General features: G+C 40.1%; 1 protein-coding gene across 1 annotated transcript in view; it reads left to right on the top strand.

Moving 5' to 3' along the window:
- TECRL (trans-2,3-enoyl-CoA reductase like) overlaps window positions 1-7833 on the top strand; it is a gene marked incomplete at both ends in the record, with an annotated part of 67285 nt that extends 59452 nt beyond the window's left edge. Inside the window, 5 exons of the mRNA XM_082315469.1 lie at window positions 422-465; window positions 4206-4267; window positions 5575-5656; window positions 6093-6138; window positions 7706-7833. Of these exons, the coding sequence (XP_082171595.1) occupies window positions 422-465; window positions 4206-4267; window positions 5575-5656; window positions 6093-6138; window positions 7706-7833 (362 nt within the window). The remainder of the gene's footprint in view (window positions 1-421; window positions 466-4205; window positions 4268-5574; window positions 5657-6092; window positions 6139-7705) is intronic.
- Between the last annotated feature and the right edge of the window lie 4939 nt (window positions 7834-12772).

Below are 12772 nucleotides of genomic sequence, written 5' to 3'. Positions count from 1 at the left end.
AAAAAAAGTAATGGATACATTATCTCTTGGCTTCTCTGCTCATGGAGGCAGAAGGGCCTATGGATAAGGTTGTGATTCCTGGCTTGGTTCTGCCACTGACCTTCACTTCATCCCTCCCCTTCCCTTTCCAAGAAATTTAACACCGCCAGCTGCTTTGACAACGCACATGGATATATGAAGATGACAAATACTAGAAAAAGTTAGGTGAAAACTGCTTTGAGATCAGTGGTGAAGAGACTGGCATTTCTAGAGTGCTGTTACTATTTGCATTGTCTTCATATTGTGTGTGATAATATCCATTCTTTCTGCAGAGCCTGTCAGGAAAGAAGTATTTCTGCTCCTCAGCACTAGATTAATTTCACCCATAGCAAACCATGTGCATACCGTAAAATGCAATTTATAATTTCATTCTATTTTCTAGCATTTGGCCACAGACAAGTTTCTTTTGCTGCCCTTGCTTTTCTGGTACGTACAAAAATAAAGTTTTATTAATGATTGTGGTATAGGAGTAACTCACGATTTAGCAAAATGCAGTAATGCTGCTATGCATTTGTGCATATATATACATCCACACCCACAGCCCTGTGTCCTTTAACTGGATTTAGTGATAATCTATTAAGGTTTCTAGGCCAGGAAGTCTCCTAGGACTATGTACCTATACAGAGCTTAATGTGAAGTACTGTGTCTGAGAGCCATGAGAACATCATCAGTGTTATTACTATCCATGATTGTGTAAAAACACTAATATTTAGACAGATTGGAACTTGCCCTTTTTAAAACACTGAAGAATTACATCCTAAGCAGACCTTGTAATAGTACTGTGTACCCTGAATAACTTAACGTCAATAGCTATTAAAAACAATAAAAACAATCCCTGCCAAGATGGGTTAAGGCAAGGGAAAGTGCGGGCCATGAAGGACGGCTGAGACTACTGAACCTGATGTTTGAATGAACACAATCATATAGTGAGACAGAGGCTCAGTAAGAAATTCTCACATGGACATGTATATTCTCTTCCATCCTCTGTGGGCATTGCGCTTGGAAATGCTGAGTGTTGACTTACCCAGGCAAGCATGGGTCAGTAGCCAAAACAGTCAGCCTCTTTGAAAATCAGATACAGATCAGTTTCCCAAAATAACAGAAAGACAGGACAGCAACGTGTCTAGGCTCCTTCAGGCAAACACTATTCAGAAAAGCATTCAAACAACTTAGCAATATTTACATGCTTTTGTAAATCGGGACCCTTAAAGATCACAGTTTTGGCAGCGTTTGTCGCCGGGGGTTGGCCACGCAGTTCTCAGCTTTTCCTACCCTAACAAGGTATAGCAAAGACAAGCAAAATACTCACATGAAGAAGTTCATGCACTCAATTAGGCTCTATAGCTGAAAGCAATAATCCTGCACGGCGGAGACAGGAGGTTGTGGCAGCAGTAGGCAGTGGCGTGCCCAGAGCCTTACTGTTTGTGCCCTTCCCAAGCTCGGGGGTTACTTGAAACCAAGCAAACTGCTTGCCTGAATATTCAGTGCTACCAGTAAAACTAGTCCTTGTCAAAATCTCTGCATAGAAAAAGCCTTCTTTTCTAATGAAACATCCTTCCTCTCCTCAGTGTAACAAGCCCTGCTAGAGCTTTTATGAAAAATGCTGCCATCAAGCAAAGAGATGAGTCCTATTGGGGGTATTTGCTATAAAATATGGCCATCCCCTTCAGATCTGCATCAGCACATGGTCTATGGTCTGAATTCTCGCAGCTCTTTTAAGAACTTCCTACCCATGGAAATGCAAAACCTTTCCCTTTCAGACCTTGTTCTGGCAGGTTCCCAGACAATGAATTTAAAACAGCAACATATAAAATAAAATAATTTGAAGCTGTTTTCACAGGTTTCTAAGACATATGAATAAAATATTTGGAAGATTTCTTTTTTCCCCCCTCTTTTAAGGCTTGTCTTTATTACATATCCTGATTTAGGTGTATACATCTGCAGCTGCTGTAAACAACAGTACTGAGTAATTTGAAGAGCGTCAGCAGGCCCTTCTGAAAGATTTTCATATTTAGAGAAATTACTCTAAGCTTTGTGGGGACATTTTTCTTATAGGGTACACATGGAATATAAAGAGGGGGAACCGTATGTAGACTTCAATATTTTATCGTCATAAATATGGCAAGCCTTTTTTCTGCTCTTCCCCACTGCCCCATATTTTACATCTGAGACACTAAGGACTAGCTTACATTTAGCAGTACTTCTCGATATAGAGCATTAGCAGCCACATTTCTAAAGAGGGACCTAAGAGCTAATTACAGCAGAATGCAGCTGCAGAGTCAAAGGTGAGCCAACAAAAATCCCTGCAGAGATGCCCTTTGCTTGTTTTACTTAGAATTGATTATAGAATTAGTAGGTGTTAACTATAGTGTATGAATCTCTCTTGCTCCACAATAGTATGGGCATTGCACGTTTCAGTATGTATAGTGTTTCACAAAAACACTTTTAACTTTGAAACTTTTTTCTTTAAAATAATAGTAATCCAAAACAATCATGTTCCTAGCTCATAATTGGAAGTACGTAAATTAAAATTACTCCTATTACTATGGCTAGAATTATAGCTTCTGATACGATATTTTATAATAGAATTTCCTTTTCTGGCTATTTAGTGTTTTACATCTGGTGTTTATGATAGATGACAGCCAGTTAGCTGTAATTAAAAAACATAAAAGGACTGCAGGATTTGACCCATGACTACATATCCATGCAGAATAACAGCTTTGCTAATAGAACTGATTTAAACTTTCCTAACAAAACCCACAGAAATATCTCTGCCAAAAAGGGGAAAATTCTTCAGCAATGCTATCTACAATGTTCTTTCAGATAATGGCACATTTCAATATAAAATGAAGTTACATATTCCTTTCAATTAGTTTTAACTGAAGTTTGTTATGGATGACTTTCAGAATCGGCTTTAAAAAATTGTAATAGTATTTCTTTTTTTTCTGTATTAATTTGTGACTTTATACTTTTAACGTCTCTAGGTTTTAGCACTCTTCCTTTTTATTTTAATTTCTTAATTTTTCCAGCCTTGCAAAATTTTAGAAAGACAAATGATATAAAAACGCACAACTTTTTAACACTGCATTTTTTCAATTTGAGAGGAGAAATCAGTCTTTAAGCCCAGAAATGAATAAAAAAGTTAAATTTACTCCAGGACTGAAATGTATATAGCATTTTGGTTTTCCTCATAAAGCAGGGGAAAAATGAAAAACATAAAATTAGAATGTTGTACTGACAGGCTTTCTTTTTCAGGAATTGAAACTGGTTTTCCTACCAGCTCCCACTTCAAGTATGGGTAGTAATTGGTTTTGATTCTACAGTAGTTGTAGTTGATGAAGTACTGAAAGCCACAAGCAAATCTGAAATCAGTTTGTACTACATGCTGTATAACCAACTGGGGAGACATAGTACCTCCTCCAAAAATATAAACCATCTAAATATTAAAGACCAAGTTTGAGGGGTTGGTTAGGGCTGGAAGTGGCATAACCAGAGAGTAGCAGAACCAGGGATAATACTGGCTTCCTTCAGTTATCAATTCCCAACTACTATCCATTCGACTAGTCTGCCCTTCAGAGAACCGCTGCCTGTTTATTAACCCTATTTTTCCTTCCTCTATGACTTACCCAGAGAACTGGTTACTGTGCTCTGTAACTGGCGTAACAAAGGTGTTACACTGAACACCTCTGAAAGTGTGGGTAGGAAGAGGGTAGGCACATTAACTCATGACATTTTTACAAAGCCAGTAGTCAACTTTTCACCTGCTTCTTTGAAGGCTGGATTACATCCAAATCCTGACAATGATATTCAGTTCAGAAAAGTATGTTGCTAAATTCCTTAGACCCCAGGGACCCTCTCTGATCTCTCCAGAGATTTGCATGTTGCAAATGCTGGGCATGGGAACCACACTGAAGGCCTGCCTGCACCGAGCTCTACGGAGCTGAAACATGGGCTTTCACCCCAGGCTGCACCCACGGTGCTCACTAGACACTTGTGCGTTTGACAAAGATCACATAATGTATTTCCCATAGGAGAGTCATTTCGGAATACACGTTTTCTGGATACAGAGACTAAGCTGTAACAGGGGGACTCTGGTTATGCACTGCAACGCAGTTACCACAGCATTTTAGGCATACAACTGAAAATATGTTTTTAATGTCTTGCAGATGTGTGAAGCTGGAAATCACTTTATCAATGTAGCTTTAGCTCACCAAAATCATTCAGGTCTGTCTTTGTTTCCTGTTTGTCTATTTAAGACTGAAGTGTGCTTAACCTATCCGTCTTCTGCTGGTGTACAGTAATTTATGTATCTACATCCACAGAATAAAGAAAGATGAAGTAGGTACCATGCCATTGGTGTAACATCTTCAAAATAAATGTGGTGACGAGGAAACATTAGCAAGACTGTTGTTGTTCCAAAGCTTGTAGCAAATTTATCTTAATTATACACAACTGCAATTTAAATATGGATTTAAGCATGGAAGTTCTCTAAAGCACTCTGTTGACTGACAACAGAAGATTCCATTTCAAATAAGTTTCAAAAACTTTTAAGCTAGATTGCAGTGTTCTTAGATACGTGCATTGCATGCAAAGATACACACACACAAATAGACAAAGATAGACTCGTGAATACCTACACAGGCATCAGTGTATATGTATGCTCTAAAAAGGCTGCTCCAAGCATGGGTTTTCAGGGTCTATTGTACCATCAGAATAAAAGTTATACTATATATAGCAGAAAGTAAAATATATTTTCAGATAATAATAGTATAATTTCACACTATAACACCCTATTCAAGAGAATACTTCACCACGGTATGATCAACTTCATACGCAGAAGTCAGTTTCTATTCCAGAAAGCTTTTGATGTGCTGTGGTTAGGCAGGTGCTTACGTTGTTTGTTGCAAGGGGCCTAATTAAGTTTAAAAGCAGCAAGAGCCAAATAATTCATCAGCATTCTCAGTGCCTACAAGTATTAAAGATAGCATTGTAGCCAGAACTTAAAAATGAAGTGTTGCATATGGGGCATTTTGTGTGAGCGTTATCAGTGGCTGTGCAGAGTCATGCTGTTAGCTCTGGAGCTGTTCTCCTGTGCTACCCTGGGATGAAGGATGAGGATGCAAGAGGGGACAGGTTCACATTCCTGAGCCAGGCTGCATAGGATACAGCTGCATCCTTTATATCCCAGAAGAGTGCCCTTAGCCCTCGCCTGCCACCTAGTCTGCACTAAACTGCTTGTCTCCCTCTGAACAAAGGACATGCCAGACCTTTCCTGTAAAAACTGATACAGGGCTCGCTAAGCAGCATTCTCACTAGGATAAATACAGCTTTTGCTGTCTCAAAAGATTTCACTGAAACTTTTTTAACAATTTGCACTCTGGGAGCATTGGCAAGGGGATGCCTGTTGCATAGCAAGTTGTGATAAGGCTCAGTTCCCCTCCCTGTACTGAAACCGGCTTTGTCTATTTGTTCTTTTTTTTTTTTTCCTTCTTTTTTTTCCCCCCCCTTCTTTTTATTTTCCTTTCATAAAGGAAGTAAAGCCTGTTTTCCAAGTCCAACCTACAACCCCTTCACGTGGCTCTTCTTGCTGGTATCCTGTCCCAACTATACGTATGAGGTACATGAATTTCTTCTGCTTACATGCAAAGGGTAGGTGGTTACCGTGTTTCAGCCTTTGCCTGTAGAGAATCTGCAACGCCTCCACACAGTTCCCCCCGCGCATCAATCATTATGTTCTGTATGTCAGAGCCTCCTTGCGCCCACAAATGTTTCTCCACCAGACCCTTCTGTTCCCTCACATCAATATCATGAGTTTTGTGTATACTCCCCTCCACTACAGACTCCCCAGTGATCCAAGGATTTACCACCCATCTCTTCAGCCCCATCCAGCACACTGGGGGATCCCTTTCTAGCTGTTTTTTCTCTCACGTTTCCAGTATGAGTATCACACTTTTCTTACAGAGGGAGCTTTTGGGGCTGTGGTCGCTTTTGAAAACTTGCCCTTTTGCTTTACGTAGAGTATGCAATTAACAGTGCCTTTTTCTTTGCAACAGGTCGGGTCTTGGATTAGTTTCACAGTGATGACACAAACCCTGCCAGGTAAGTTTGAAACAGAATGAAGATAGCCTCTAAATTGTTGTTTGCAGAAGTGAATTCTGGAAATCTAAAATTTGCCAAAAAATTTATGGCATATGAAATATTGTGATCAAATCCCCCCTGTGACATGACTGTATAAACCTTCAAAGTGCTACCCTCAGAAAGCTGCGGAGAGAACGAACACTACTGCAATACCTTCTTTGGATCAAAACCAGCTCTCTCCTTTTTGTGAAATATTGTTGTTTCTTCTGTTTCCACAGTGAAAACAGACCTTGAAATTTAGAAAAGCAAAGAAGTCAGTATTCTTCATTTACAGTCAATCACTTTTGATATAGGAAAATTTCTTTGCATTGTAAACCTGGAATAATACTTCTAATAGGGAGAGGAAAAGAGATGTACTTAATATTTCAAAAGAGGAAAGGCACACACGTTCCTGGTAGCATTTCCCCATTTGCTTATATCAGGCAGCCAGGTTGTAACAGCAGCCTGCTTAGTAGCATTTGCAACTCTTGCTCAGTACTTTCCTGCATCCTTAGAGACCTAAATACCCATACAAATATGGTCCCTGGGACTGAGCTCTCCAAAACATTCACTTTTTAATTGTTTTTCCATTCGAAAATAGAAACCTATAAAAGCTACTCGCAAAAAGTAGCCCCACATGGTTTACAAATGAAAAAGAAAGGAATTTAAAAAATGGATTAAACTGCAACATGCAAAAATTAAACTTTTAATTTTTTTTTAAAAGATACAACGTTTTTGTGCTTTAGGCTCTGGTATGGAAATGACCTGAAAGTTTGGGAACGTTGTGGGGCTGTGCTTATGAGGGCAGGGAGCAGCAATATATGCAGCACACTCATTCTTGCTGTAATTGTCCCAAACATAACTTGACCAGATGCCAAATGAATGTTTGTGATCTACCAGCTCATTTTAAGGAAGAAAGGATAATGAATTTGCAAAAAGCACCTGTAAAAGCATTCCCCATTTGGTGCCGCTCAGCCTGAAGGGAGAGGTATCCAAGAGACCACTTACGGGCTCCTGACAACCACAGCAGGGGCCTGGGCATCTGCAGTTGTTCGGCTTTGGGAGACCTTGCTGCCAGGTAGCTAAATCTGTTCGTGCGCCTGCTGCCTGCTTGCTCCAGGGCCAAGCTTTCCCTCCATGCAACAAGGAAGTTACAGCACAGCTCCCAGTCATGGTTGGGAGCCAGACGTAAAAAGAAAGTATTATAGGCCAACAGCAAACCAGAAAAATAGTGAACAGAGGCCACGAGTAATTCTGTGTTGAGACGGCACCATGCCCAAGGAGGCCTTGTGATTTGTGGTGAAGTCATAGGTGATACCGGGTGCGTCTAATAGATGTGAACATCATCTGTGTGAATTCTGACGTGTAGGCTGAGCCTCAGGCTGTGGTATATCAGCAACTGCAAGGCTGAGAGCAAGGACAGAGTTAACTTGTCTCTGCCTGCAGAAGAGACTGCAGACTTTTCCATAAACCCTCTTGTATTCACAGAAACAGACATTGAAGAAGATACATGATCCTTTTTTTTTTTTTTTCTCTTTTTCCTTGGTAGTTGGCATTTTTGCTTTCCTGATGGTCATCCAAATGTCTCTCTGGGCCCAAAAGAAACACAAGCTGTACCTGAAGAGATTTTATCCAGAGGTGCGGAGAAAAGCAGCTATGATTCCTATCATCTTCTAAGCTCTTCGCAAGAGTTGGAGCCTCAGTGTAAGGTTCAAGAGCTAACTCAGATTAAATGAGCCATTTCATTCAGTAACCAAAGTGGATCAGAAGAAGAACTACTGGATATCTTTTTCAGAAAATTAACAGTTCAAGACGAAGAGCTTTTAATTAAGTGAAAAAATATAGCTCTTGAATTCTTGGTTCCTGCTAAAAGATATGATTTAATTAGAGTTTCTGTAATGGAGCTAATTGGGAAGGGACAAGAAAATTGCTTATGTTGAACGTTAGGCTAGATATTTAGCTGGTAAAAATGGGCACAGATGCTGTTAGAATTAACAAATACAGCTCATCTGCATGCATTCAGGTCTGGTGATTTCAAGGTTCAGTGTTAGATGTTGACTAGAGTCTTGAATTTTTGCATCAGAAGATGTTTCACAGCCTTATTTTTATTAAACTGCACAGAAACAGCATGTTCTGCCTCAGCTCCTCTGAAGGATCACATCAAAGAACAACCGCTATGCTGTTAACACAGTTTAGTCTAGCTTTACAAGGTTTTTCTTCTTTCTTTTTTTTTTTTTAATTGAATCTCATAGCAAATTGTTCAATACAAATTGGCTTAAATTGATCACTGCACAGAGGTCTGGCTTTCTTTTATTTTCAGGTAGGCAGATCAGCCCCACGATCCCAGGAGGGGACTGTTTGTGAGGTGCTTCCCATCTTGCTACTAATTTGCAGCATGACCTTGGGTACATCATTTAAGTCCATCCCCCTTTCTCACATTGAACAGTTCTGGAAATAGCAGAAGAGTTTCTGGACTAACAAGCGTGTTAAGATCCCCTTGCCTGGATACAGCCAGGCACTGAACACCATTCCCCTTACTTGTGTGAAGCACTGTGAAATACTTGGGCACAAGGCGAACCCAAGTACAGCTCGTTATTGAAAAGGAAAGGGATCCTGCCAAATGCATTTCAGTCCATATCTGAACTGCCTCAGATGGACACTGCTGAAAGGCTTCAGCTCCCCTTCAATTTGGTCAGTCTCTGTCTGCTACTTTGCTTTCCAAGATATTATTTTTTAAGGGATTCTCTGGGCTTGTTATTCAGGTCCTGAAAACTCTGTTTAGCTCCATTTGCAAATCAGTGGCATCCATGTCATGCAGAAGCACAATTTTTAGCAATTTGAGTTACAGAGAGCAAAAGAACCAGAACTGCTTCAGCAAGTATTAAGATATGGAGAGTTAGGGCATTAAGTCCAGTTTTCATTCTATTTCTGTTGCACATTTATCAATGTCTTTTGGCTCCATTAGGCTGGTAAAAAAGCTTGCCTAAAGAGCTTTAATCATTAGAGAAACACCGGAGTACACAAGCAAGGCAGGCAGTTTGTCTCCTAAAGGTGCTGTTATCTTTGTGCCAGCTCAAGTGTTCTAACAAAGTTAATTTGCCCAGTAAATTGGGTTCATATCCCTCTTCTAATGTCTAACTCACACCACTTATCCTATTAGCCACTGTAACTCAATTTCATCTTGGAAATGTAAATAAATCGCTTTCCATATTTTGTAACTTGTAACCTGTGAACACCTAGAATTTTTTATTACTCTCAATGGAAAACCTGAGTCACAGTGAACATCCAGTTCTCTAACCCAGACTGCTAATAAAGATCTATTTTTGAAAAATTATTTTCTGTGCTCTTTAGTCATGTATACCTAACAACAATATTTTTGAAACCCATTTTTTTCCAGCCAGTGTTAGATGTGTGAGTCAAGACTGTTGTCTATTTTTTTAATCCAGCTACTGGGATTGTTTTCATTTCGTGTTTATTAAATGTCTCATTTTAGCAATCTTGAAGTTTAAAATAGTTCATGTGGGAGGGTTACTTGCCAAAATTACTTCCTTATCTGTTAGTCTCTTGATTACAATGGCTGCAGCTTTAAGTCTGTTCAAGGCATGTTTCCAGAGCGATTCCAATAGCTAGGAGCGTGGTTCTTATTCAACAGTTAGCTTAGGTGAAGGAAGTACTTCAGGAATTGTTTACCTCCCTGATTATCAGTTGGTCATTCAGTACATGGGGGGGGTGGGGGGGCCAAGAAGGGTTTTGGCTCCTGCAGTAAATGACTAAAGTTTTAAAATGAAGGTAAGAGCAAACACTAGGTAAGAACAAATGAAGATAACGCTACAGAAGGCTGTCTCAGATAAACGTGGCAGATATTTTGAGATTCACCAATGGGGTGTTGACCAGCTAAAATTGCCCTGAACATTGTTAAATGGCTTCACAAATAGCAATAAATCCAACTTACTGCACCTTCCCAGATTTTTCTGTATTACTCTGCCCTCTCTGATTTTCAGGGCAAGTTTCATGTGATTAGAAAGGTAAGTTAACTTCCTGGCATGGGGGGCATGTTTTCCTTTAAAACAAAAAGTATGTAAAAATGGTCAGTCTTTGTTTTGATAAACATTTTGGGAGCCTTCTTTGGAAAAAAAAACCAAAACAAACAAAAACACAACACAAAAAACCCCAAGCAAACAAAAACATTCCGGCAAAAAGTAAGTATCACTATATAAAAAATTGCAATTGACCATGATTTTAGCCACAAGTACCATGCACCTCTTGAACCAAAACAATTGTCTCAACACAAACATTTTCATGGAAAAGTTTGTCATGAGTGTGCTGATTACCTGGGGAAAAAATGCCTTATTGAACTCTAAATATATTGGTATTTCTTGTATTAGGGCTAATGAGGAAGTAAATGGTTAACTGCAAATTCCTTTGGTAATATTTTCTCTTAAGCACAGACCTAACTTTTTCAGAGCCATCAGCAGAAGGAAGGCATGGGTAAGGCCACACCACTACCAGAATGTCATCATGATTCAAGGTCAAAGGGAAGGAGTCAGCCTCCAACATGAACCGTCAGATGCAGCTCAGGTGGTTGCTCCCTACTTTGGCCACTCTTAATATGGAGCCTCTTCACAGGCTTTGCTAAGGATATCACTGTTCCAGTGCATTGGATGCACCGGTGTCCAAGGAAAAAGGAAAATAATCAGGACAATGTGAATTACATTTTCCAATCCTTTTTCTCCATGAGGGCCATGAAATCCGCTACTTGCAACAAAAACCAATTTGTCCCTTTGAGCTAAATCCCTTTATGATGCTGTTTTCCCCAGTTTTTACACCTGGAAAGGTGCCAGACTGCAGAGCAGTGAATCCACTCCCTGTGGTGCTCTGCCCTTTGCTCCCAGGGTCAGCCTGAGTTGCCCTGTGACTTCTGTCAGTCCGAAAGCTTTCCTAACAGCTTGCAGAGGCAAATTATGTCATTTGTCAAAAAAGGCAGGAGGCAACTACACCATACAGCAGAAAAATCGAGCGGGTGAAGTTGGAGACACATTCTGGTTCGATATGAGGAGCTGTTGCAGTCATTGGCATAGTTAGGGCCCCATGCACAGGGGCAATTCCTGCTCAACGCTCCTCAGAAGCTAAGCCATCTGAGCCAAGAGACCATAAATGAAGCAAGATAGGGAGACATTGAGCCTACTAGACAACAGTTTTGGCAGGGACTGTGTAAAAATAAATCAGATTAAGTACTAATGGGTCCTTCCTAGCCTGCCCAACAAGGACTGTGCAAACGGCATTGCTTGGCCTGTGGGCTCAAAGTGTATCTCAAAATAACCGCTTCCCGGCCCACCTGGAGAGACTGCTCAACATGCAGGTCCCTCCATGTTCACCCTGCAGCTTGCAACTGCGTTTCTGCTGTGATCCTTCAGATGGGCGAGTCTCATCTTTCCCAAAGTATTCCCAAGACTTTCAAATTCAGGAGTGTAAAGTTAAGCCTTCAGATAGGCTTAATGCAGCTCTGCGTTTTTGTGGCCTGCTCTTGCCATGAAATGCCAACCTGGAAAAGAGCAGCCACCAGCTTAGGTTTTCTGGCAGTGCAGGGAGGCGTTGTGATAGGGAACCAAAATGGCAGATCCTCCTGCACAAAACTTGGCAGATTATATTTGGATCCCCAGTTTGAAAAAGCCCTTAAGACCCAGCCATATGCTTGTATTATAAGACGGTTACCACATCTTTGCAGCTGACAGGACTGAAAATTATCTCCATGAGTTCATCTTTCCATAGGGAAAGTAGATCTTGAAAGGACACCGAAAGCAGGAGAAGTGAATAAAGGCAGATGGTCATCCTTTTTTAAAGATGCTATTATCATCAAAATATCTTGTACTTTCCATTGTTTTGTATATAGAAAGTGACTCTAAATTGGCTTTTATCACACTAGGAACTGAGATAAAGCAGCCTAATATCAAAGCAGTTCTCTGAAAGAGAGCCTGCAGTGATAGCTAAATATAATAAAATAAAAATCACTGAATGAGAAGACTTCTAAAGCACACTATAAGAGGAAGAAAGCTATAGGAAAGCAAGAGACTATTTATCTATTTATAGTTTTAACAAGTGCTGCTGAACTAAAAATTAATTCAAACCATAAAGAGTTTTCCAGCAAGCTAATATTTTCCACATGATGCTTTATTGGCTTCCCTTTTCTGTATTTTCCTAGGCACAAGTTTTGCCTTCAAGCGATATTCTCTGTCATTAACATTCATGAAAGCTTTTAGAGAAACGCACTGGATGCCTGTTCCAGTGTTCCACAGATAAACGTAAATGAAGTGTTGTGCTGTCATTGCACACAGATTAGTATCTACATGAATAATATTTTATTATGAAAAGCCTGGTTTATCATAGGTGAGTGTATAAAGGCTGCTGTATAGCTACGATTAAAGGCAATTTTCACATCACACATGTTTAGCATCACAGAAGAATGTTTGTTTTCATGGTCTCTGCACATCTTCAGCCATATGTGACTCAAACATACAACTCTTTCTGCAGGTATCAGAACCAAGAGTCGAGCTGTTGTGGGCCTTTACCATGGTCCTGGGGTTTGGCTATTTATTTGTTTAGCACACCAGAGACTGGC

The sequence above is a fragment of the Platalea leucorodia genome (assembly GCF_965183815.1).
Source record: "Platalea leucorodia genome assembly, chromosome: 6".
In the NCBI taxonomy this organism is placed as follows: domain Eukaryota; kingdom Metazoa; phylum Chordata; class Aves; order Pelecaniformes; family Threskiornithidae; genus Platalea; species Platalea leucorodia.
Note: the sequence above shows the minus strand (reverse complement) of the source record. Positions and strands in the feature narration are given on the sequence as shown.